We start from the raw sequence: 27,664 nt of genomic DNA on the forward strand, positions 1-27,664 counted from the left end.
TAGCCACTAGCCATAGACCATATTCACATGGCAGGCATCTTGCCATTAAGTTAATGAAAGGGTGGTAACTCGTTCAAAATGTACGGTTTGTGTGTGTGCTTCTAGTAAAAGAGAAGCGTATTATTCATACTGTGGCACATGATTTTACATTACTGATGTTATCAAAGAGATTAAACCACAAATCTGTTATGTGTCTCTCTAGCCCCCCCTGCTGGAGGACAGTAAGTTCTTTGAGAATCTGTTTGAGGGGGACATGGCCACCCAGGCCCGAGAGGAGTGGGAGAAAGCCATGACTGAGCTGGCCCAGGAAGAACCAGAGCTTCTGCAACACTTCCACAAACTATCAGAGGCTGCAGGGAAAGTTGGTAAGTCTATTCCACTCTGCTCAATTCCGACGGTGGCTCAGGGGTAGAGTGGCCGGATGGTAACCGCAAGGTTGCCAGTTCGAACCTGTGCTCCCCCAGAGTTGGGGTCGAAGTGTCCTTGAGCAAGACCTGATGCCTTGCATGCTTTCCGCCGCCATCAGTGTATGAATATGTGGGTGAATGGGTGAATGTAATGCATGTAATGCACAATCTATGTAAAGCGCCTTGGATAAAGGCGCTATATAAATGTACCATTTACCTATTATTTATGTTTTGTACTGTATTATATTTGTTGTGCATCAATATCAATTGTATTCATTATGCATAGGTACTGATACTGAATCCCAGCAGGAATTCACATCTTGTTTAAAAGACACCCTCAGTGGATTGGCCAAGAATGCAGATAACCTACAGGTAATGACTGTAGTCCATGTTGAAAATGTCTGCAGAATGTTTTCAAAATGCTGAGATGTACCTACCATTCATATTCTTAATGATGCTACAGAATAAAGGGCTGGCTGGTGACGATCTGGTCAAAGCTCTGGAAGGGCTGGGATTAGATGAAGGAGAAGGAAGCGGGGAAGACGGAAATATCCTGCCCATCATGCAGTCCATCATGCAGAATCTTCTGTCCAAGGAAGTGCTTTATCCATCTCTCAAAGAGATCACCTCTAAAGTATGTATGTCTTTTTGCAATTACATTTTAAGCCTGATATATACCCTGCTGTACAACAAACAGTGTTGTGTGCTGAAAATATGGGACCATAATAGTTAATATATGGGCTTAATATTGATGACAATATATGGGCATAACAGGGATTGTATTAGGGCATCGGCTGGGAATGTCAATATATGGACTTTTCTTGAGATTCCCATAATGGGCAAGGGCCCCTGGCGAAGTCGCCTATGTCGCGACTACATATATGGAGATCCCTGATGATGTCACTTGTTGTTATGTGATGCCATGAGGCATGACCATATATGGAGGCGTGGGTGACGGTGCATGATGGTAAATGCACGTTTTTCATAGTAAATGCGACTTGCGGTCACAATAATAATGTGCCTTTGTCCCACATCACTTTGATAAATCCATGTTACCCATCTCCTTGCAGTACCCTGACTGGCTGGATAGCAATAAGGCCAGCCTCTCTGCAGATGAGTACCAGCGTTATGAACAGCAAGCAAAGATCATGGGAGACATCTGTCAACAGTTTGAGAGAGAGGAAGAAGGGGCAAACAAAGACGGCACATTTGAAGGCATTTTAGAACTGATGCAACAGGTGAGGCAGCACTTTTATTAGTGGAGTTGTGATGATTTGGGTTGACTTTGTCTGGAATGGTAGACTTATACTTTGCATATTGTGGACCACGCATGCATTGTACATAGACGGCTTCCTTTATGCAGATTGTGAATTAAACTCAATGGTGTTTTTATTTGCAGCTGCAAGACCTTGGTCAGCCTCCTAAAGAGCTAGCAGGTGATGCTGTAAGTGTCCAGTGGGTGCCTTAGTTAGAACTTCACAATAATATTATATTACAGTGTTCATTTAACCATGAAGAGTGTACAAATAGTCACCTTGTTGACTATGTTGTAGGCTACAACTGTTTGGTATGGATCCCGTACAGGTGTTGAAACCCTTGAATATGCTTTTACTGTCTGTTATTTTTATGGTGAAGTATTGCTTAAATTATAATTAAAGCATTGTAAAATGCTTAATCTAATGTCTTTAAAAAAGGAATACAATTTCATTTTTTTTGTCATTATTTTGAGGGTTTTTTCTTTTTTAACATCGACACAAGGACAACACAGCAGACTTGCATACAAGACATGAGACAGTGTACATATAAAATACTAACAACAATATATATAAAAACAACAATGAAAACAAAGAATAAAAATGAGAAAATAAAATGTATAATAGTAATAATAATTTCCAAGTGGTACAGGGTTGTGAAATGCATGTGTGCAAGTGAAGGTGGGTTCCGTCCTACAATACAATTTCAAGTGACAAAAGAAAAAGCTTAATTCAAGGTGAATATTACTCGTTATATATCTATTCTGTCTTTTCTCCTTACACCCCACAGCCAGCTGGTCTCAACTTTGACATGGAATCACTCAATCTCCCAGGAGTCGCCGGTGGAGGCGGTGGGGAACAGTGTTCGATCATGTGAGCAGAGAGAGAGAGAAAGAGGGGCTCGGTCCATATCGGATGCACTGCAGTGTCGGAGTGTACGACGCAGAGCCGGTTCTAAAGAGCGAGAAGAAAAAGTCTGGAGAAAAGAAAATCCAGGGTAACAGATTCTGGTTCTGAAAATGCCTGGGAGACATCCACACTTATTACACTACTGTACCGCTCAAGGTGTCGAGATATTTGACACAACAGAGGGACGTGCACACCACACCACCTGGAACGACACAGTTTGTAACCTTAGGCAATGCTCAACAGACATTTTGACATCCTCACTTCATAAGTAGGTCTTGCAACTCATTCACAATTTGATATATAATAGCATTCCTCACACAGGTGTAATCAGTGCCTTTGCAAAAAACAAATGAAAGGTAAGGAATCAGTCTGGCACCCCAGTCTGGCGTAACGAGGCATCGTTGAGGGGGCTCCAGTGTGTCCCCAGCAAAATGAGTAATAGTTTAATTTCACTATTATTTAATTAAAAGTTAGACCAGTGAGACAATTTATGAAAATGACTATTCATATCGTAGGTTTCACTCTCCAATGCTATATCCCCACCCACCTATAGTATAGATACAGTACTTGACAGTTGAACTAGAATTCTGTACTAAATCTAATTTTACAACACAAATCTTATCTTATGGGGGTTCCTGGCACAAAGCGGGTCCAGAGTATAATACATATCAATTTGGTGTCCTTGACATGAACATGTCTTGATCATGAACTAACTGAGGGTCTGATATTCTGATTTCATATGTTTTAAAACATGGACTGCCATGCGATGCCTGGTTTACAAAATGGTTGGTGATCATTCACTATTATTACTTTTTTCTCTCTCTCTCAAAATGTAGCTGTTATGCCCGATTTCTCCGTGTGTTCTTAGTTCCCCGTCACTGCTAACCCCTACAGTTGGTTGCAGAGAGAGAAAGAGCACAGACAGATTGTCTCCTCCAATAGATGTGACGTCAAGGCCACTTCTTTTCACTGGGGGGAGTTTCACTGGGAGGATGTAACGACAAGCAGAGGAACGCTATTCCTCCCAGTTAAGCAACTGAACTGAACATGCACCCTGACCAACCTGTAGGAGTTGCTATTGCAATGACCGAGCCCCCTCCCTGATTCACACCCCTTGTCTCTACGTTAGGAACTTTACCCCTGTGCCACCCGAGTACTAATTATTCACAGACAACTCTTTCCTCTATACAGGCACAGGACAAAATTTCCCCTTATCATAATTAATGATATAACAAACAATATAACTGACTAGTGAGTGAGTGTATATCTACATAACTATTTATAGAGTAAAGAAATTGTCATATGTTTCCTTTCTCATATATAAGATATAAGATAATTCATTTTACATGACTTACTCCGTTTAAAAAGCAATGATCAGTTATGTGCCATTGAGGTCCAAGTGTATAGGGGTGCTACGTTCCACCAAAAGTACATTGATGTATAGCTTATTAGACAGAAATGTAAAAACAGCAACAGAGTCCAACCAAAACAAGTCCTTGCGTTCTTGTTTCAGATGATTTCACTGATTAGGGTTGAAGTGCAATGACCATGAACACACTTAAAGGACAACTTTCGTTTTTTTCAACCACGGTTCATGTTTTAGGTTATTAGAGAAATTTCTTTCTGTTTTTGACAGCTGTTTTTTTTATAGCGATTTTTTTATTATTTACTATAGTCGTACTAGACCCCAAGAAATCTGGCCACAAAAGATCACGAGATCTACTGAATGTGTCAAACTGACATATTGAGCCTATGACACACATGGCAGCTCCCAAGTAGGCCTCCTTCACATTCAGTAGATCCTGTGATCTTCTGTGGCTACTGGCCAGATGTAATTTCCTGGGGTCTATTAGGACTATAGTAAATAATAATAAAAAAGAAATTGCCGTAATATTTTGTCAAAAAATACGTATTTAGCCCCATGTTCGAATGCTCCCCCTGTCAAAAACAGCTAAAATCCCTAAAACGAAAGAAAGCAGCTTTCTCTAATAACAACCTAAAACATGAACCTTGGTTGAAAAAAAACTAAAGTTGTCCTTTAATGGGTATGAGTATATAATTATGGAACTGTTCAAAGAATTTAAAAGAAAAACTAACAACGGCGTGAAAGTATCCTTGTTACTGTATACCAGCTCATTAATATGGGTGACTCGTGATTCATTCTCCTATGTTTATTTCCTAGTCCGAGTATTGATTTGAAGTGATGTGCTAATTCTTGGAGGCCTTTGCTCTGATTACAGTATCCAGTAGAATTAGGATGTACTGTGTAAACTGCTCGCCCTGTGATTGCCAATGTATTGCTGTGTTGACAATTCCAGTGCTATGGCATGCCTGTAACACTTGGTTCACACCAACAATGATAAGCCAGACTTGTGTTGCACACTGACAATAGCTGATCTACAAGCTCACAACGTAGAGAGAGTATAGTGTATATTCTTGGTAATACCAGCTCACAAGCCCTAGGTAGGTAGTTTTAGAATGATATATTTTGATAAACTACTACTTGGGTTAACAATAACAGAAACGGGAATATATTTTATATCATTACAAATATTTTATCAGGCTGCATTGTTTCCACTGGAAACCATATTGTCGGACAACGCGGAACACAGAATGTCGGTGATGGTGTGAACTATACGTAAGGGGATACAGTACACTTCAGTTGACCGGCCGTTGGGGAGTTGCTACTTTTCAGAGTTGACTATTTATTGTGGCTTGTGTAGAAGTCCCATTTGGATGGTATGCTTGCTGTTTTCGTGTTCCATTAACATGAGGAGTTGTCTGTGTGGAACGATCAAATCTTCCACTCTGTTAGAATATTGAAAATTATTAGAAAGAACTGATATTTTTGTAAAGGTATGTCTGCGCTCGGCAGGCAACTAAGTATGAATCAGGTTTATAACTGAAAATGAAACCTTTGAACTTTGCCAGTCAATCACTGCTACTTTTCATCAGGGAGCATATCTGTTGATGCATGCTACAATACTAGCCATTATAAAAGTCCCCTTGGGCACGTTCATGATTTTCTTCCATACAGCCACGATGAGCACTGCAGATTAATCTGGTCTTTAGGGTCATAAAGCAGAACAAATGCATACATTTGCATGTTATGAAACGGAACTTTTGAATCACTGCAGTGCTCTTATGGGAGCAAATTATGAACGTGCCCAAGGGGACTTTTATAATGTCTATTATTGTAGCATGCATCAACAGGTATGCTCCCTGATTAAAAGTAGCAGTGATTGACTGGCCAAGTGGTCACTTCCTCATGTTTCATTGTCGGTGATTAACCTGATTTATGCTTGGTTGCCTGCCAACATACCTTTACAAAAATAGCAGATCTACATGCTCGCAGTGTGTTAAGCTGTAATGCATTTTGAGCTTGTAGATCTGCTATTTTCGTTGTGTACCACAACGCACCCTATACAGTTCCAAGTGTATAGGATCCAAGTGTGCAAGAAATTAAAGGGGCAGTAAGTGATATTTCTTTGTTAAAATATGTGTTGAATAGTTCTATTAATATGCCGATGGAAATCACTGCTATAACGTGTTCAATAACGGGTGTCTCTCGAGCGCCGTAAGCATTTCAAGTCGGGATAAACAAGTGAAATTTTAAGTGATGACACAGAAGAGAGCAGACACAAAATTTAACTGTAAACTATAAAATTGAAGCTGATTTTTGGTCACAGTCTCCTGAAACTGCTTGGGTGAAATTGGCAGCCTACCAGAAAATGCATTATTCAAAGAGCTGGCAAGACGACAATGACCCCTGTTACTCCGTAGCAATGATTACTATCAGAATATATAGAGCTTTAACCTTTTTAACCAAAAGATGTTAGTATTAACCAAATATCACTTTAAATGTCCTGGAGACTACTCCACCAACAACGTCACTGTCTGGGTAAGCAATCGTTGTTTTGGTGGTGGTCATATTTGGTGTAAAAATACCAAAAGTGACGGGTAAAATTTACTGAAACACAGGCTGCTATTGAGACTGCCCTACTATAGAGAAAGTATTAGACCTAGATAATATATTACACAGTCAGGCACACAGCCGCTCCCCATCCCATGCTGTGAATTATGTGACCATGCATGTGTTTATTGTGAAAGGATTTAATCATTCACTGAAAGACCACATAAAGCTTCATAGAACTATACGGCCTGAGGGAACTGAAATGTGTGTGTTTATAATTCTCAGGGCTGTTGCAAATGCCCAGACACGATAAAAACAAATCAAAATGCAACCAGTTTCACACATCTTTTTTTTTTCTTCCTTTTGTTGTACTGTAAATATCATGGATTAAACTAATGAGATAATACTGTTGGTTTTGAGTAGTCCTTTATGTGTGTGTTCCAATGTCGACTACCGTATTATAAAACAAAACAGTCATCTTTTAGTTTTTCTAATAACCTAAAACATGAACCTTGGTTGAAAAAAAACTAAAGACGTCCTTTAAGCCCATATATGGAGATCCCTGATGTCATCACTATTGGCCAGCAACTCTTATATTTCAGGTTCTGAAATATGGATATATTTCGGAACCTGTTCTAGCATTCCATAATTATGTTGATCCTTCCCCATCCATCCTTCCTCTTCCATGTCTCCCTCTTGGCCTCTTCCTGACTTATACCTGTCCATTCAAATTTCAAACTCTAAACTAGACGGGCCTGCCCCAAAGTTATTAGTGCAGCCGGCGAAAACTAGAGTTCTCAACAGGCCCTCCGACTCACTCAATTCTAACCCTGTCTAACCTAACCGGACGCTGTAGCCACATTCGGCAGTGCTTTGGAATGCCACTCTACCCCCGGGCCTACTTGGGCTGGGCCCTCATCAAACCATGTACACTCAAGAGAATGTCCCTGCTACCACCTTTAGATCTCCATATACTGTATGGAGCTGACCTGTTCTGACCCATATGTTGATCTGACCTCATCAAACCCTGTACACTCAAGACATGCTCCTTATATGGCCAGTACAGAATTCATTCCATGTTGATCTGACGCCCCATGCCAAAGCGCCAGCGCTCGCCCAGCAGTCTTCCGTCAACGACGTGGATGCGTGCATCTCGCCCTCAGGGGTCTTACTGGTTCTATATGTTGTGATTCTATGTTTCTATGATTGATTGATTGAAATATTTATTAACAGTTTGCAGAATTACAGTACAATTCAAGCACAACTCAATACAAAGACTGACGACCTAATAAAGCAACAGAACAGGAATTCATCATATAGGAGGTAAAAAGGGAAAAGAAACGTATACAGTGAGGGGAAAAAGGGGTGGGTGAGTGGGGGGGGGGATTTGGTTGCTTGTGTTTAGTGTTTGTGCTAATCTATGTATTGTATTATATGTGTTGTGTTTATGCTTCTATCTAGGTTGTGTATGTGATAATCTATGTGTTGTATTTCTATGTGTTGTTTCTTGGTTGTGCTAATAATCTATGTGTTTTGGTTCTATGTTAGATCGTCGTGGAGCTTTCTGCGTCAGCTTGAATTTCTCCAACTTTATTAGTGCAAAGCAGGAAGACACGACAGGCTGGCTACGTGTCAGGAAACAGACAGTAGAAGCTAGACACTGAGGCTCCGTCTTATGAGCTAATTTAGAACTTCCTGTCTGAGAGCTAGCTAATTTAAGACATCCGGTTGCCTTCAGAATAAGATAAGGTTATTTAATTCGTTAATTAAATAATTATTACATTACATTATTAGTATTATTATTACATTACAGTTATTGTAAAGACACACATTATGTTTCTGTGTAAAAATAAGTAATTAAATTACATAAAAAAGTTATCTAAATGGATAAATGCTATTCACTGGAGTGCATGGACTTTATAAAGTGGACACTGGACAAAAGACGGCTCCGCGAGGCAACTATCTGGACATACCCACGCGTTCGGGAAGATGTCCTCTACCACCCCACAGTCTCCGTTAAGCGGGAGAGGTGTAAAATTCACAGCAGCAGAGCTTCTACTGGGGTCAATGCAAAAAAATTACCGTTTCCGGACCCAGAATGGACACTGGACAAAGAGGCCTCCGCGAGGCAACTATCTGGACATACCCACGCGTCCGGGGAGATGTCCTCTACCACACCCCACTCTCCGCTAAGCGGGAGAGGTGTAAAATTCAGAGCAGCAGACCTTCTATTGGGGTCAACACTCAAAAAAGTGCCGTTTCCAGACCCAGAATGGACACTGGACAAAGAGGCCTCCGCGAGGCAACTATCTGGACATACCCACGCGTCCGGGGAGATGTCCTCTACCACACCCCACTCTCCGCTAAGCGGGAGAGGTGTAAAATTCAGAGCAGCAGACCTTCTATTGGGGTCAACACTCAAAAAAGTGCCGTTTCCAGACCCAGAATGGACACTGGACAAAGAGGCCTCCGCGAGGCAACTATCTGGACATACCCACGCGTCCGGGGAGATGTCCTCTACCACACCCCACTCTCCGCTAAGCGGGAGAGGTGTAAAATTCACAGCTGGAGCCTTTCTACTGGGGTCAATGCAAAAAAATGTACCGTTTCCGGACCCAGAATGGACACTGGACAAAAGACGGCTCCGCGAGGCAACTATCTGGACATACCCACGCGTTCGGGGAGATGTCCTGTACCACACCCCAGTCTCCGCTAAGCAGGAGAGGTGTAAAATTCAGAGCAGCAGACCTTCTATTGGGGTCAACACTCAAAAAAGTGCCGTTTCCAGACCCAGAATGGACACTGGACAAAGAGGCCTCCGCGAGGCAACTATCTGGACATACCCACGCGTCCGGGGAGATGTCCTGTACCACACCCCAGTCTCCGCTAAGCGGGAGAGGTGTAAAATTCACAGCTGGAGCCCTTCTACTGGGGTCAATGCAAAAAAAATACCGTTTCCGGACCCAGAATGGACACTGGACAAAAGACGGCTCCGCGAGGCAACTATCTGGACATACCCACGTGTTCAGGGAGAAGTCCTGTACCACACCCCAGTCTCCGCTAAGCGGGAGAGGTGTAAAATTCACAGCAGCAGAGCTTCTACTGGGGTCAATGCAAAAAAAATACCGTTTCCGGACCCAGACTGGACACTGGACAAAAGACGGCTCCGCGAGGCAACTATCTGGACATACCCACGTGTTCAGGGAGATGTCCTGTACCACACCCCAGTCTCCGCTAAGCGGGAGAGGTGTAAAATTCACAGCAGCAGAGCTTCTACTGGGGTCAATGCAAAAAAAATACCGTTTCCGGACCCAGACTGGACTGGAGACTGGGGTGTGGTACAGGACATCTCCCTGAACACGTGGGTATGTCCAGATAGTTGCCTCGCGGAGCCGTCTTTTGTCCAGTGTCCATTCTGGGTCCGGAAACGGTATTTTTTTTGCATTGACCCCAGTAGAAGGGCTCCAGCTGTGAATTTTACACCTCTCCCGCTTAGCGGAGACTGGGGTGTGGTACAGGACATCTCCCTGAACACGTGGGTATGTCCAGATAGTTGCCTCGCGGAGCCGTCTTTTGTCCAGTGTCCATTCTGGGTCCGGAAACGGTATTTTTTTTGCATTGACCCCAGTAGAAGGGCTCCAGCTGTGAATTTTACACCTCTCCCGCTTAGCGGAGACTTGGGTGTGGTACAGGACATCTCCCTGAACACGTGGGTATGTCCAGATAGTTGCCTCGCGGAGCCGTCTTTTGTCCAGTGTCCATTCTGGGTCCGGAAACGGTAATTTCTTTGCATTGACCCCAGTAGAAGGGCTCCAGCTGTGAATTTTACACCTCTCCCGCTTAGCGGAGACTGGGGTGTGGTACAGGACATCTCCCTGAACACGTGGGTATGTCCAGATAGTTGCCTCGCGGAGCCGTCTTTTGTCCAGTGTCCATTCTGGGTCCGGAAACGGTACATTTTTTTGCATTGACCACAGTAGAAGCTCTGCTGCTGTGAATTTTACACCTCTCCCGCTTAGCGGAGACTGGGGTGTGGTACAGGACATCTCCTTGAACACGTGGGTATGTCCAGATAGTTGCCTCGCGGAGCCGTCTTTTGTCCAGTGTCCATTCTGGGTCCGGAAACGGTACATTTTTTTGCATTGACCACAGTAGAAGCTCTGCTGCTGTGAATTTTACACCTCTCCCGCTTAGCGGAGACTGGGGTGTGGTACAGGACATCTCCCTGAACACGTGGGTATGTCCAGATAGTTGCCTCGCGGAGCCGTCTTTTGTCCAGTGTCCATTCTGGGTCCGGAAACGGTACATTTTTTTGCATTGACCACAGTAGAAGCTCTGCTGCTGTGAATTTTACACCTCTCCCGCTTAGCGGAGACTGTGGGGTGGTAGAGGACATCTCCCCGGACGCGTGGGTATGTCCAGATAGTTGCCTCGCGGAGCCGTCTTTTGTCCAGTGTCCATTCTGGGTCCGGAAACGGTACATTTTTTTGCATTGACCACAGTAGAAGCTCTGCTGCTGTGAATTTTACACCTCTCCCGCTTAGCGGAGACTGGGGTGTGGTACAGGACATCTCCTTGAACACGTGGGTATGTCCAGATAGTTGCCTCGCGGAGCCGTCTTTTGTCCAGTGTCCATTCTGGGTCCGGAAACGGTACATTTTTTTGCATTGACCACAGTAGAAGCTCTGCTGCTGTGAATTTTACACCTCTCCCGCTTAGCGGAGACTGGGGTGTGGTACAGGACATCTCCCTGAACACGTGGGTATGTCCAGATAGTTGCCTCGCGGAGCCGTCTTTTGTCCAGTGTCCATTCTGGGTCCGGAAACGGTACATTTTTTTGCATTGACCACAGTAGAAGCTCTGCTGCTGTGAATTTTACACCTCTCCCGCTTAGCGGAGACTGTGGGGTGGTAGAGGACATCTCCCCGGACGCGTGGGTATGTCCAGATAGTTGCCTCGCGGAGCCGTCTTTTGTCCAGTGTCCATTCTGGGTCCGGAAACGGTAATTTTTTTGCATTGACCCCAGTAGAAGCTCTGCTGCTGTGAATTTTACACCTCTCCCGCTTAGCGGAGACTGTACGGTGGTAGAGGACATCTCCCCGGACGCGTGGGTATGTCCAGATAGTTGCCTCGCGGAGGCCTCTTTGTCCAGTGTCCATTCTGGGTCCGGAAACGGTACATTTTTTTGCATTGACCCCAGTAGAAGCTCTGCTGCTGTGAATTTTACACCTCTCCCGCTTAGCGGAGAGTGGGGTGTGGTAGAGGACATCTCCCCGGACGCGTGGGTATGTCCAGATAGTTGCCTCGCGGAGCCGTCTTTTGTCCAGTGTCCACTTTATGAAGTCCATGCACTCCAGTGAATAGCATTTATCCATTTAGATAACTTTATTATTATTATTATTATTATTTAATTACTTGTTTTTACACAGAAACATAATGTGTGTCTTATAGCATCATTTAAATGCTTAATTTGTAGTTTTAATGTGCAAATTAAACTTTTTTTCAATACTCTAGAGGTACTCTTATTTTGAAGAGATCGTCCACCGGAAGCCTTAAATTAGCTCACTAGATTAGCTCACTAGACAGTGCCAGACACGGACCATAGCTTCTCCTCCTGGAACATTACATTTTTACTGTAAACTCGTATGTTTCTGTAGCCAGGCATTGATTAATAATAAATCCGTATCACTGAACAGTCACAATGTTGACCAAATTTGAGACGAAGTCGGCCCGTGTCAAAGGTAAGCTGATGCTAGCTGTTTAGCATAGCATTTAACATTACCTAGCCTTAGTGCGAGGCATAACACTTGACATTTCCGACTCTAATGCATTTACTACACTAATATTACATTCTCTCACTTTATAAGATGTATATATTACTATTGTCATTATCCCCCGAGTGTGACGTTTATGCATATTCATGTTAATTAGTAAGCTAATGTGACGTGGACTGTGTCTTTCTGTAGCTTGAGAAATAAATGGTCGATTGATTGATGAATACTTTATTAACAGTTTGCAATTAGTGCAGTGGTACAGTCAATTATACATGTATAATGATGAAAAAATAATAACACAAAAACAAGGTGGTTAATTGTCCTTCCCTTCCATTATTAGGTCTCAGTTTCCATCCTAAGAGGCCTTGGATTCTTGCAAGTTTACACAATGGTGTCATCCAGCTGTGGGACTATCGAATGTGCACGTTGATTGACAAGTTCGATGAGCATGATGGTATTGATTGATTGAATACTTAACAGTTTGCAAATTGTACAGTTTTACGTTTATACGTTGATGCTAAAAAGACAACATGAAACGTTTCCATTGTGGTCCTGTGCCAGAGATTGCCCAAACTTTAGATTATCGTAGAGATTCGTCAGAATCGGAAAAAAAACCTCTACGAGAATCTAAATGTTTGGGCTATGCCAGAGATAGTCCTGTGTATTCAATTCAACAAGATATTTAAATAAACTAATGTGCAGTAAACAGGGGGGTAGGGGCATGTCTGGTGTTATGCTTAGATGTTTCTAGGACTCTTATGGCAGTCATGTTTTGGAACTGAGATGAAGCATAATACTGTAAGAGGTGGTTCTGCTGTTTTTTAGGTTGTTGGTTATTGATGCTTTTTGCTGCTGTCTTGTTTCCAAAGGTCCTGTCAGAGGAATTGATTTCCACAAGCAGCAGCCGCTCTTTGTGTCTGGAGGAGATGACTACAAAATTAAGGTAACATTTATTTTTCTTTGACGAACCTTGTCGCTAATGTGTTGCGACTCGAGGTGTGTTTATATGCAATTAACAGTTAATTGCAGGTTGTTGCTTTGCATGTAAACACTTTGACTTTGTGCTTTGTCTGTGTTGAAGGTTTGGAACTACAAGCTGAGACGGTGCCTCTTCACTCTGCTGGGACATCTGGACTACATTAGAACCACCTTCTTCCACCATGTAAATTACTCTGGCTCATTAGAACATTGGTACAATATAAACACCACAGTATGATCTTTTCACTCAATTCTATTGGGTTTCCCTTTCTGCAGGAGTATCCCTGGATTCTGAGTGCCTCAGATGACCAGACTATTCGTATCTGGAATTGGCAGTCCAGAACCTGCGTCTGGTAAGACACTAGCTTTGCCAATTCAGTGGAGAACATTATGTGCTTTCAAGAAAACAATGCAGATAACCTCATGAAAAAACATCTGAGATTATCGGTATCGGTTTTAAATATGGATATTGTTTTGATATAGCTATATTTTATTAGATATGTGATACAATTAGTTTACTTTTGGTGAAAAAAAGCCTGCATACATCATCTGTTGATATCAGAAATCAAGAGTTAAACAATATCAAGAAATGTTATATCGGCAAAGAACCCAATATTGAACATCCCTAATTGAAAGTGCATAATGTTTAAGAAAGCTTTTGGTCAGTTGACCAAAGCTCGAGATAAAGATTGGAACCAATCAAAGCTTGCATTAAGTGATCCAAATCATCTATTTTAGGCTTTTTAAGCTAACCAAAAATCCAATAATGAGTTCCACTGTTCTCTATTTAGATCAGCCGTTATATGTTTATACTGCTATTTTTATATGCTGACCTGATGACCGATCATGTATGAACCTAGCATTATATCTGATCAGGGTGTAAAAGGGTTTTAACCTCAGAATATTAGTGAGCATTGTGCAGATTTATCTAGGAAAATATAAAGATTGGATCAGGACTCTATGTTCAATATTGCATTTTTCTGATCGGGATTGGGGGCAAAAATTACTGATTGGGACATCCCTGCTAGTATTTCTAGACTCCTAAGCCTACAACCGTTGAATGGTATTTTCTTCATTTTTAAAATGTATTGTTTGGTCCACAAAGGTAAACAAATTTCACTTTTCTCTCCTCTCTGTGTGTCCGCCCATCCAGCGTGCTGACTGGCCATAACCACTATGTGATGTGTGCCCAGTTCCACCCCGCTGAGGACCTGGTGGTGTCTGCCAGTCTGGACCAGACTGTGCGCGTGTGGGATATCTCCGGTGAGGGCCTGGAGGAGGCGGGGCCAGGCCATAGTGGGCGGGGTCTGGGGTGGGCGGGGCTGTGTGGTTATGGACGGAGAGATGGGAGCGGTAGAACGGGGCGGACAATATCAAGTCCCGAACCTGTCGCTCTCCTCTCTTCTTTTTGTAGAGAATAAATCTCTGTGGGCTGTTTGCAAAAACATCTCTCCTTTTTAGGTCAGATAGAAGTGTAAATAGAATGTGTTGTTTACATGTGCCTACATGTAAACAATACATGTTCTTGACATGCTTGGTAGTGATCCAATTTGGAGGAAGAGTTTCTAGGAGGGAGGATATGGAGATATAGTTAGGTTAGGTTACAAGTAACACAGGAGAGATGTTTTTGTGCTTCTGCATGCATTTAATACGTCCTTGTCTGTTGATGCCATTTTCCTTCCCTGTCTGTCCAATATACTTGTCCTCTCAGTCTCACTCATTAACCAATTAACAGTCTCTTTGTTGACATCTCTTCATGAGCATGAACAACACATGGATCTATCTTTTTGTCCTTCTCAGGGGATTTCATTTCACATGTTTTTGACATCCTACAACCATGATCCTCATTATACTTGCATGTAGTTTCAAATGGGCCTCACAGATCACAAGACGTCACCACACAGTGTGGAATGTTCCCTCCTACTACTCTTGCTGAATGCATGGCACATGTCCAGCAACATGGACCATTTCCACAGCCGTCCGTCTTAAAGCATTATAGCAAAACCAGTTATAAATCATGATTGATTTGTTGTGTGCGCCAGTGACCTATTAGTTCTGCTATTTTCGGACACCAGCGCACAACAAAGTATAAATGAAGCATTGTTTCTATATCCTATGAGAAACACTAGTGTCACTACTAACTGCATTAAAAACATAGCCCTTTATTAATGAATTTATAGACAACTGAATGCCTTTGGGACATGCATGAACAAATGTCCCTGCTCTCCCCTTGGCAAGATAAGCCTCTCTCAGGATCTTTCTAATATTTTAACTGAATTAAAGCAACATTGTTGATGGCGCTTTGGATAATATAATAAACCTTGGCTAATGGACATTAAATACTTTGGCTAGTTGACAGTAAAGTCTAACGGAATGCCTTAACTCTTAGCATGACACGGACGTAACGGCAGTAAACTGCAGTATGTATTTCTTTAGTAGTCTTTTGTGATGCCTAACACAAGCATGGACTTAAAACCACCTGTTCTTATTCCTGACATCCAACGCCCCATCAGAGCACCTCTTTACGCCAGCCACCCACCCCATCAGCCCAGTCCACCACCCACTTCCTGTGTTCCACCTTTCCCCATGCCCCCCCCCTGGAAACATCCGCATCTGCACATCGGTTCCTAGTACCATCCATCCTTCCACAATCCTCCTGTTGAACTGTCTGTCCACCACATGTCGTTGCTATGGGGCACGGGTCATTAATACAAACTTGTGTTGTTTCACAAATAATTGCACCAGTCCAGCTTGAGTCGGGAACCTTTTTCTTTTGAATGTCTGATCTAATGGCGAGATTGTACTGCTTATCTGTGTGTGTTGATTATTTCTTTAACGCAGTGGTTCTCAAATGTTTTAATTTCAATCCCCATAATTCTGTGGGTGTACAAATGGAACAAAATGTACCCTTATGTGTCCATTTGGTTAAATTTGTACACATTTATAGACCTTTACCTTTGAAGACCACTGCCTTAATCCAATCAGTGGTATAATGATATTGAATCTCACAAAAATTGCTTCCTCTCTCAAGTTGGTGGGGCAGCGAGTGAGCCGAGCTTGTGTTGGTGTTCTTTGACCCTGTGTGTGTGTGTTCAGTAGTCCAATAGTGCCCATTGAATGTCTTTTTCTTTTAGAAATATCAACTCTAATCCTTCAGCCTCCAATGATCTTTTTAATTTTCTATTGACGTTTGTCTTGTTCCCATCTTCTTCATTCCCTGTATTGCGCATGGTGCTCTGAATGTTGCTTCCAGGTTTGAGGAAGAAGAACCTGTCTCCCGGCGCTGTGGAGACAGAGGTGCGTGGCATCTCTGGCGTCGATTTATTTGGCGCCTCGGACGCTGTTGTCAAGCATGTTCTTGAGGTAGGTCGCAATCGTCACACTTTCACACAAAGATGATTTCATCCGAGTTTCAAATGTCTAATATTGTTTGCAGATTCTGCGATGCAGCAGGCTTAAAAAAAAGACTGTTGACTAACTACTTGACTTGTTCAGTGTTAACCTCAAAATAATATAAATCAAACACGTCTGTGGAATGTTTTCTTTTTTCATTTAATATTTAACCTCTCCCCATGGTGTCCCGTCCCAGCATTGTGAGCTTATAGATTAGCTGTTTTCTTTCTTTGTACGATATAATACGGTATATATGGCTTAAATGGTTAAAAGACTTGTGAATTTTGATTTACTATCCAAATGAATTAGTTCAAGTGTTGTCTGTAGTGTTTGTTTGATCCAGAGAGGACATGGTGTTGGTCAGTAATGCTGCTAGTTCCAGCAGCACTCCTCTCTCCATGGCACTGAGCTTGTGTTTCTGCGTGCAGGGTCACGACCGCGGGGTCAACTGGGCAGCCTTCCATCCCACCATGCCTCTCATTGTATCTGGAGCCGACGACAGGCAGGTCAAAATCTGGAGGATGAACGGTGCGTGTCTCTCTGGGAAGACTTGAGTAGACGTGTTTCTTCTAAACTAAATTCCTCTTCAAAGACTTTTAGATATGACATGAAAAATAGTTGGCACTCTTTTAACAGTCCAAACAAGCTTAATGCATATAAGGTGATGCTTGCACACTGACATTGTACAAAAATAATGTCCAAACAACTCCAAAAAAGCATTTAGTAGTCCATCTTGCTCTACACACCAAACATGTCTTATCAAGACATGTAAATGTCCCATCTCTCCATTCTTCGCTTTGTTCATTCATCTCTCTCTCTCATTGTCTGCGTCCAGAGTCCAAGGCGTGGGAGCTGGACACGTGCCGTGGCCACTACAACAATGTGTCCTGTGCAGTCTTCCACCCGCGCCAGGAGCTCATCCTGTCCAACTCCGAGGACAAGAGCATCAGGGTGTGGGACATGTCCAAGAGGACGGGTGTCCAGACATTCCGTAGGGACCATGACCGCTTCTGGGTCCTCGGCGCCCATCCCAACCTCAACCTGTTTGCTGCTGGTAAAGGGCCGTTGCATACCAAGTAATACATTGTGTACGGTAGCAAACCTCAGATGGCTGAATGCAGTGTCAAAATTCTAGTTGCTCAACACGCAATGGGGGTGACATGACTTTTAATCAAGTGTTTACAATTTAGTAATTCCGATTCGTTTTCTCTTGACATGCGTGGCAGATACTTGCAGATACATTTCCATGGACTGTTATTAAGCAACACATTTAGTTCTGATTAATTGTGACTGCATTAACTCGTCTGTCCCACGTGCTGTCCAGGTCATGACAGTGGAATGCTGGTATTTAAGCTGGAGCGCGAGCGGCCGGCATACGCCGTCTACGGTAACATGCTTTACTACGTCAAGGACCGCTTCCTCCGCCAGCTCGACTTCAACAGCAGCAAGGACACTGCTGTCATGCAGCTACGCAGGTACAGTAGGTGTCTTTTTTTGTGTGTGTTTGCCTTTGAGCGCCTGCGTGTCAGTGTGTCTGTGTCTCGGCATTTTCAGAATTTGTTTTCTTGTGTCTATTGTGTAATCACTGCCAGTGTGCAAAGAGTATTTATTCATAGCTCACTCTTATGTTTTCCAAAATGTTCTCCTTTTTAGTGGGTCGAAGTTCCCAGTCTTTAGCATGTCCTACAACCCTGCTGAGAACGCTGTCCTGCTCTGCACAGTAAATACGCACATTTACATAATCACACACAATTATTTTTTCAAATTTAAGTTTTACAGAAACAACTCATTGGTACTGTCTGATGTGTTTTGATGAATACGCATTGTGTCCTGCAGAGGGCGACAAACCTGGAGAACAGTACCTATGACCTGTACTCTATTCCCAAAGAGAGCGACTCTCAGAACCCAGACGGTATGAAAACTTCCAGTCAGGAAATGCATTTTCTTTCAGAATATAGTTATGTTTATGTTTAATGTAACATCTCTCGTACTGCCCCCCACTAGAGGTTCTATAGTCCCACTTGGGCGTGGCTGTTTCAGTGTTAGAATGTTACTTTTCACATAGTAGGCAATGTCACCATTGAATTGAAGAATTCCCCTGAATGTATTTGTACATGGAGAATGAGGTGTTTTGTGGTGGTCTCTCTCCAGCCCCTGAAGGGAAGAGGTCCTCTGGTCTGACAGCAGTGTGGGTCGCCAGGAACAGGTTTGCTGTCCTGGACCGCATGCACTCAGTAAGTCTGCTCTCTGACTGCATTTCACCTAGATAGAAGCTGTATTTACTATTTACTACTCATAAAAATGTTAAAGGCTCATTCTAGGGCAGCTTGATTCATATTTACTCTCCCCTTATATCTTTCCATACTTATCTAGTCCCTTCTTAATTTATGTAATTTCCTGTGGCTTGTTTTGATATTCCACAAATATATAGCATTTTTTTTGGAATGTAACACGTCTGACCATCAATCATAACCCAATACGTAGGTCGTTTGGTTAGCATTTGGCATCAAGTGTTTCAGTATTTTCTCTTCTAAAATGGAACGCAAAGTTATTTTCGACGGCATTCAGAGAAATGCAAATGTTAACATTTTGTAATAATACTTTTGTTGGACTGTTAAATCAATCAAAAGGGACATTCTATTTACTGTTAAATCAATCATAAGAGGCATTTTAATGGTCAAAAATACATGTATCATTTTAGATTCATGTATTTAGACAGTTAAGTGTCAGGACATGCAACTCAGGTCACCTGCTGGACTCCTACTAGGGATTATGTGGTCTCCGCACTTAATAATGCAGCTGTACTTCTCCTCTCGTAGCTGCTGATTAAGAACCTGAAGAACGAGATTGTGAAGAAGGTGCAGGTGCCGAGCTGTGAGGAGATCTTCTATGCCGGCACAGGCTCTCTGTTGCTGCGTGACGCAGATGGCGTCACGCTGTTTGACGTGCAACAGAAACGCTCGCTGGCAACCGTCAAGATCGCCAAGGTCAAGTACGTGGTGTGGAGCGCTGACACCAGCCACGTAGCCCTGCTGGCTAAACACGGTGCGTAGATAATAATAGTGCACACAAACACAGTGGTCCTCTTATCACCCAGGGAAAACCAGTTCCACTTATGTTTTCTTGGCTTCTTTTGTGGCACTTATTTGACTTTAAACTAATTTCTGGCGTCAATGAAATATTGAAACGATATGGGATGGTGATGCTGTAATGAATGGATTTATTCATTCAATGTGCTCTGAAAACTCTTATGTCTTTTTTACAAATCATCAACCGTATCATATGTATATACTAATACAGTAAACAATCAAAAGGGCATTGCCTGACCATGGATCACATCAAGGACCTGCAACATGACTGAGGAACACGTTCCACTTTTAATCATATTTATCCAACTTTGTCATGTTTTCTTAACTGATTATAGTCTAGTGTTCTTAACCCATTCTGACCGGGAACCCATTTTGGTGTTTAGCATCATGTTATGCTTTAGCTATTGAAAAATAGCAGATCTACAAGCTCATAGCGCGCCACCGAGTGGCGCGCTACGAGCTTGTAGGTCTGCTATTTTTGAAAAATCGAAGAACGACTGACATTTTTAGAATCTGATCTCAGGTCAGAATGGGTTGATCAGACCAGTGTGTGTCCAGTGGAAACCTTCGTATGAATCTGATCTCAGGTCAGAATGGGTTAACTGATTATAGTCTAGTGTTGTCACTTGACATTGTTAGTTCAAAAGAAAAGTTTGTGCTTTGGATTCCGTGTCTAGGCCATACATTGACCTAGAGTCATCAACGGAGAGTTTAAAACCTGATTTCTCTGGCTGTTTTCTGTCTTTCAGCAATCATGATCTGCAACCGTAAGCTGGAGAGTCTGTGCAACATCCATGAGAACATCAGAGTGAAGAGTGGAGCCTGGGATGAGAGTGGAGTCTTCATCTACACCACGTCCAACCACATCAAATACGCACTCACCTCTGGGTACAGATCTACAACTCGTTCATTAACCACTTGTGCCATGTATACTTTGTTGCACGATGAGTAGTGAAAAGAATGGCTGACCTACAAACTCCCAATGTTCTCTCTCTGTTCTCACCCTGCAGCGACCACGGCATCATCAGAACTCTTGACCTGCCCATCTATGTGACCCGTGTGCGGGGGAACAGCGTGTACTGCCTGGACCGAGAGTGTCGTCCACGTGTCCTGACCATCGACCCCACAGAGTACCGCTTCAAACTGGCCCTGGTCAACCGCAAATATGAGGAGGTGGGTGGTTAACCACTTAAGCCCTATTTACTTCATCATACGCGAAGTATGATCTCTCTCTACGGTATAGATATGGAGAGAGATACGACGAATAGCTGATCTACAAGCTCACAACACGTTGCACTACAATACATTGTGAGCTTGTAGATGTGGAATAGGAATACACATGTTGACCATGTCTCTTTACCATTCACCCCTCCAGGTGCTGCACATGGTGCGTAATGCCAAGCTGGTGGGCCAGTCCATCATAGCCTACCTGCAGAAGAAGGGCTACCCCGAGGTGGCGCTGCACTTTGTGAAGGACGAGAAGACCCGCTTCAGTCTGGCTCTGGAGTGCGGCAACATCGAGGTGGGTTGAAGAACCATGACCGTGTCTTTGTACTTGTGAACTCTCACAAAGCTCATTCTCTTAATTAATACCAAATCCTGGTTAGTATAGGCGCAAGAAAGAAACTTTAAGATCCCTTGGTTGTATGGCTGTATAGCCTGTAAAAATGATAAGAGAGATCCTACGGTTGTGCCGTTTGTGAAACAAGCTGGTAAATATCTGGAAACCCAGTACTTGTGTTGTAAATAAAATAAGAGATACCCTACTACAAAGTAGGGTATCTCTTGCCGCGAGGAGACAAAATACCCCAGCGAGCCTGCACCTGATGTACACTCGCTCTATGCGGTCTCGGGAGAGCCCACTCGGCTCCTCCACTCGCCTCCTCGATGGAGCACTTTAACAATTGGAACGTTAACCATTTCCTGGTCACGCTGGAATGACCCCGAGTGACCGAGTGGGAGTGAGCGAGTGGCCGAGATTTGGGGTATTGGAATTTGGCTTAAGCGTTTCGTAACACTCCTCTCGTCCATGCCTGCAGGTGGCGCTAGAGGCAGCCAAGGCCCTGGATGAGCGTGGCTGCTGGGAACGCCTGGGCGAGGCTGCCCTGCTCCAGGGACACCACCAGGTGGTGGAGATGTGCTACCAGAGGACCAAGAACTTCGACAAGCTCACCTTCCTCTACCTCATCACTGGCAACCTGGCCAAGCTGCGCAAGATGATGAAGATCGGTACGGGAGATTGACAGAGGGGACTGTGCGTGTAAATGTGAGAGGGCTGGGAGTGAATAAGAGATCGGTGATGTGACATCCTATGTTTATTGCCTCTTGTAGCTGAGATCAGGAAGGACATGAGTGGTCACTACCAAGGAGCTCTGTACCTGGGAGACGTCAGTGAGAGAGTCCGCATCCTCAAGAACTGTGGACAGAGTGAGTTTGAACATTCCTGTACTCTTGCTTATATGCAATAGCTGCATGTTCCTCGTTTACAAGGTGTATGCCTGGCTATCATAATGCTGCTTTCTCAATTTAGTTTGTAAGACATTTTAATCTCAACAGGCAGTAACACATAAAGCATTTCCACTTCTGTCTATTGAGGCATTTTGTCCATGCTCCTATGAGATGCCATCAATATATTGTTGTTGCGCTCCAGAGTCTCTGGCCTACCTGACTGCAGCCACTCATGGAATGGACGAAGAGGCTGAGGCCCTGAAGGAGACCTTTGACCCAGAGAAGGAAACGGTAAGTAGAGAAAACCCTCTTTTCTCCACGGCATTGTACTAATGGAAACACAGTAGCTATCAAATACTCTAATCAGTCTTTATTTTGATTTAGAGTTGAAAGATTATGTTGCCCTGGAAAGGTTTTTTTCCCATCCCCACACATCACACATTAATTTCTGATGTTTGCTTGTATGATTGGACTCACTGAGTCACTAATGTGAGTGTCCTGTGTGCTGTGTAGGTTCCAGAGGTGGATCCTAATGCTCAGCTGCTGCAGCCCCCTCCTCCCATCAACCCTCTGGACACCAACTGGCCTCTGCTCACCGTCTCCAAGGGCTTCTTTGAGGGAGCCATTGCAGCCAAGGGTGGGTCCAGTAGGCCAAAAGTACCTTGTGTCTTTGGGTCACTAACAACGCATATTTGCATGATTGAAGTTGTAATAAGTAACTGTAGGAATTGCAGTGATGTTGATTTGTTTCTAATGGTGTGTTCAGGCAAAGCAGGGCAAATGGCAGCCGCGGAGGACGTAGAGGCTCCTGGAGGAGAAGGCTGGGGAGAGGACGCTGAACTGCAACTGGATGAAGGTCTGTTTCATTTCTAAATAAAATTAAGTATTTTCAAATCCAACGCTTCACTGCCAAAGACTCTCTCTTCCTCAAAAAATGTCTTATTGTTTTTATGGTTAAATTCACTTCATGCACTTGCGTCCTTCCTTCAGATGGCTTCATGGATGCCCAGGATGGACTGGAGGAGGGAGGAGTGGCGAAGGACGAGGGTGGAGGCTGGGAGGTGGAGGAGGATCTCGACCTGCCTCCAGAGCTGGTAAGACAAACGAAAGTTCTTTCTTCCCTGCTGACCAGTGACCACCAGAGGCTGTGCTTTAAGCATGAAATAGAACTGCAGTTTTTGATCAACTGTCTGCAAAGGGAGTACGTTATCTTGCCTCTTTCTCTGACTGCTGTCAATCCTTTATATCCCAAAGTCACACTTACTATGCAAATTCCACTGACTTAAAAATACTACTATGGCCAATTAAGGGTCAAATGAGTTCCTTGCCCTGCAGTTGGGAAGTTGGCTTAGCGAGTCAACCTCACCGTCTCTCCTCCTCGACCAATAGGACATGCCAGCCAGTGCCGGAGGTGGGGCTGAGGATGGCTTCTTTGTGCCGCCCACCAAGGGCATGAGTCCCACCCAGATGTGGTGCAACAACTCCCAGCTGCCAGTGGACCACATCTTGGCTGGCTCCTTTGAGACCGCCATGAGAGTAGGTTTACTTGAGCTCACTGTTACTGCCTGAGATATTTAATTATTGTATCATGCTCTACTCATTTGAACACGTTAACATACCCCCCTGCCCTCTATCTCAGTTGCTCCATGATCAGGTTGGAGTGGTGAACTTTGGCCCGTACAAGGCCCTCTTCATGCAGACGTTGTCCCGAGGCCGCACCTGCTACCTGGGTTTACCTTCCGTGCCCTGTCTGCGCGGAAACCCACAAAGAAACTGGAAGGTAGATATGTGTTTGAATGTACTGTACGTACCTTTTTTTTTACATTTATTTTCTTATTGTTGGTTTGGTACACGGATGCAAACACATAGCCCAATTTTATTTTGACATTGAATCACGTATTAGACGTGTGATTCGTTTAAATTCTTCTTTTCCTTGTCGAGCTGCTTCTTTATGCCTGTGACGACATGCCTGGGGCATGCAATACATACAATACATGTACATTGAGTTCTAAATATGAACCCTATATTATTTGTTGAAGGACTGTGGAGCCAAGCAGGGCCTGCCTGCTGTGGGTCTGCGTCTCTCGGACCTCATTGCCCGCCTGCAGCAGTGCTACCAGATGACCACCGCGGGGCGCTTCGAAGAAGCCGTTGAGCGTTTCAGAGCCATCCTGCTCTCTGTGCCACTGCTGGTGGTGGACAACAAGCAAGAGATCGCTGAGGTGAGGATGGGCCCTGTTGCTGTAATATTTCCTCTTTCAAATGTTTAAGTTATAATGCAGGCAGTACGGGCAGGCTTGACTCTCTGGCCACAATGAAGATGGGTCACAACTCTTTCGTCTAACCACACATTTACCATAAACTGGCTATTGGAAAACACCTCCAAAACAGCAAAGGCTGAACACACTGCGAAGATCCTTCACTTAAAACGTACTTGCTACTGTACCTGCTCTCGACTGCGAGGAACATGTCTCACAGCTTTGCTCTTTATGAAAAGAGAAGTTGGCTAACTGGTATTAATGATCAGGACAAAGTTTTCATTAACGCATTATTTGGTGTATTAACTAATCACCTGTCTGACTGGTATACCGGTCTCTGTACTTCTTATTATCCCAGGTTACATTGTAGATCTCATTAAATTATAGTGATCACTTTTCTGATGTGGGTGTTCTCTTTGTCTTGCAGGCACAGCAGCTGATCACAATTTGTAGAGAGTACATAGTGGGTCTGACCATGGAGACAGAGAGGAAGAAGCTGCCCAAAGACACACTGGACCATCAGAAGAGGCTGTGTGAGGTAAGGATAGACATCCCTGTTTGCCTAATGTTGTCTTAACCTTTTCATATCTGCAGAAAGGTGTCTTGAAGCCTGGTTCTGCTTCTGGGTCACATACTACATAGTTTGTTGTCTTTAGTAATTTAAAAATTGACAGTAGTCTTTGTTTAACTGCTTTAAACCATGGAAACGACAAAATAAAAATAATTTCGAATTATTGAGCTTGAGACTTGAGTCTCATTCATATTACTGTACAGATGTACATGTGTTTCTAATGTGTGTGTGTGTGTGTGTTCTGTCCTCAGATGGCGGCCTACTTCACTCACTGCAGTCTTCAGCCAGTTCATATGGTCTTAGTGTTGCGTACAGCTCTCAATCTCTTTTTCAAACTCCGAAACTTCAAGACCGCAGCCGGCTTTGCCAGACGCCTGCTTGAGCTCGGACCCAAACCAGACGTTGCAGTGCAGGTATGCCGGCTGTTCCAGTGTGTTCAGCAATGATTGATAGACATGCAGGCAGAAGATGAATTTACTGTGTGAGGCACAATTAAGGGTCTTGTCCACAGAAAACAAATTTTGAGCTTTGGATATCATGTCCCCTAGCGCTACGCTATTAGTGAGTTGCCTCTCCAATCCTCTGCATGGGAAAGTGACATTGATGAGCCGTGCTCCTCTCAAAAGCCGCCCCGCCACAAAATGCTGGATGCTGAGAGCACTTAAATACGATTCTTTCTTAGCATTGAGAGAGGAGCACTCCAGTGCGTCTTCAAGTGCTTGCAGCTGAAAGGGGTTTTCGCTGTGTGTTCTGAAGCCTTTTGAGCTGCAATGCAAACAGGCTTCAACAGTGTGTATAGTATATAAATATATATATATATGATTTGTGGACATCAGTCCACAGGAAAATCAGAGCACTTGTTTGACCACAGAAGATCTACTGATCTACTGTTTTTTGGGTGCAATTGAGCTCAGAAAATGTAAAAACAAATACAAAAACTTTTTTTGTGTCCCTTTAAATATTTTTTTATTGAATTTGATTCAATATCTTTTTATTGAAATAACTATATACAAGTATTATTTTGTAGATATGGTTCCTCAGTATTGTAGCAGTCAGAATAATAAGAAATAATTAAGGGTAAAAGGGAAGGGAAGAAATATCTATAAAGAACAGCAAAGTATTGACGTTAGTCATCATGATACACCTAGAGGTGGTTAAGTTTAGTTAGGAGATCATTTGTAGGATTTGTGTACCATGTCATCTCTAGTGGCTCCAATCGGGATGGACTATAAATTAACGATCTTTGGTTATGGTCAGGTTAAGGGTGTTGGATGGATTTCCATAGCTGTGGTAGGAAGTGGTTGATTGTTTTCAGGCTGGTTTGACAGCCCTGCAATACATAGAGAAAAGAACGGTCAACTAACTAGCTGAACTTCTTATCCCTTCCATTTAGACACGCAAGATTTTGGCAGCCTGCGAGAAAACCCTGACGGATACCCACCAGCTGAACTACGACCCCCACAATCCGTTTGACCTGTGCGGTGCGTCATTTGTCCCCCTGTACCGCGGGCGTCCAGTAGAGAAGTGTCCTCTGTCAGGAGCCTGCTACTGTCCCACCTACAAGGGTCAGGTCTGCAGGGTCACACAGGTACAGCACAATACAATGTTCAAATGGTTACAAAGCAAGTGAAATGCAAATCAATTAAACGATACAAGAGTAAACTGAACTACCGGTGTTTCAAATGAAGTCCAACAGGTATGTGGTAATGGCAAAGAAAGAAATGTGAAAAGCGCCCGCTGGCCAAGTGGTCCAGGCGCATGCCACATATAGGCTTTGGCCTGACAGCGTGTCGGCAGAAAAGCCATAAACGAATTTAAAAATAAATAAAATGAATGTGAAAAAGGTACATAATTAAATGCAACAACCATTTAAAGTAGGCCTATATATTTAAGAAGTAATACAGATTATGGTGATTTTGCAATCCTTGAGATCAGGGCAAAATAAATGCCATTGCCATTTGTATGAAGAATTCCCCCCTGGTACAATTATTAACAATAGACAATGAAAAACCATCTTTAACTTAACTTCTCATTTCCTCAAAATAAATGCTGAAAAACACCCTCTCTAACCTGTATCATCTTCTCATTTCCTAGGTGACAGAGATCGGCAAAGATGTGATTGGCCTGCGTGTGAGCCCCCTTCAGTTCCGTTAAGAACGGATGAAGACAGCAATTCTCTTCTGAAAGAAACACATCCACACTTTATTCTAACACAAACTATTATAAATGGAAGAGAATATTCCATGTAAGAAATGAAAGGCTTTAACCATGCCATAATCGGGCTGTAAGAAAGGAATGTTTTATCTTGATGTTTCCATTCTATTGTTTGGCTGCAAACTCTAGCTTTCCTGAACTGAACATCCCTTCTTGTGACAACTGTCAAAATGTATGCTCCCAACTGTTCAGTTTTATTAAAACTGTAGCCCTCACTTTAAGCAAATGCTAACCGAGCTTGTATTTGTGACAAATAATAATAAAACACATGTTTATAATGTATTGTGTGTGTGGGTGGCAAATTATTATATGGTGCTATGTGGTTTAGTGGCATTCAAAAAAGATTGTATGTGTGTGGCAAATTATGTGGTTTAGTGGCATTCAAAAATATGTGGTATAATCAAAATGGTTGGTATAGGCTATCTGCTGTGGTGCCATAAATGTACGTGCCAACTAC

The 27,664-nt window shown here is 43.2% G+C and overlaps 2 protein-coding genes across 2 annotated transcripts in view; both read left to right on the forward strand.

The window, feature by feature from the left end:
• Positions 1-6,888, forward strand: part of pex19 (peroxisomal biogenesis factor 19) — a 9,060-nt gene extending 2,172 nt beyond the window's left edge. Inside the window, exons 3-8 of the mRNA XM_080777338.1 lie at positions 203-365; positions 694-779; positions 871-1,041; positions 1,478-1,645; positions 1,807-1,851; positions 2,451-6,888. Of these exons, the coding sequence (XP_080633464.1) occupies positions 203-365; positions 694-779; positions 871-1,041; positions 1,478-1,645; positions 1,807-1,851; positions 2,451-2,537 (720 nt within the window). The 3' untranslated portion in view covers positions 2,538-6,888. The remainder of the gene's footprint in view (positions 1-202; positions 366-693; positions 780-870; positions 1,042-1,477; positions 1,646-1,806; positions 1,852-2,450) is intronic.
• A 1,197-nt stretch (positions 6,889-8,085) lies between these two features.
• Positions 8,086-27,489, forward strand: copa (COPI coat complex subunit alpha). The gene is made up of 31 exons (XM_080778394.1): positions 8,086-8,152; positions 12,088-12,223; positions 12,597-12,710; positions 13,126-13,199; positions 13,338-13,418; positions 13,511-13,587; positions 14,388-14,497; positions 16,488-16,597; positions 17,056-17,155; positions 17,463-17,681; positions 17,952-18,102; positions 18,281-18,347; positions 18,464-18,539; positions 18,779-18,861; positions 19,447-19,672; positions 20,466-20,604; positions 20,727-20,889; positions 21,092-21,238; positions 21,756-21,945; positions 22,048-22,143; positions 22,367-22,455; positions 22,678-22,801; positions 22,931-23,020; positions 23,155-23,258; positions 23,554-23,700; positions 23,804-23,944; positions 24,204-24,386; positions 24,850-24,960; positions 25,245-25,406; positions 26,387-26,581; positions 27,088-27,489. Exons 2-31 carry the CDS (start codon positions 12,184-12,186, stop codon positions 27,145-27,147), a joined length of 3,669 nt encoding a protein of 1,222 aa, XP_080634520.1. The 5' UTR covers positions 8,086-8,152; positions 12,088-12,183; the 3' UTR covers positions 27,148-27,489.
• Positions 27,490-27,664: the final 175 nt, after the last annotated feature.

This window comes from Protomyctophum bolini (genome assembly GCF_963924005.1).
Source record: "Protomyctophum bolini genome assembly, chromosome: 12".
NCBI classification, from domain to species: domain Eukaryota; kingdom Metazoa; phylum Chordata; class Actinopteri; order Myctophiformes; family Myctophidae; genus Protomyctophum; species Protomyctophum bolini.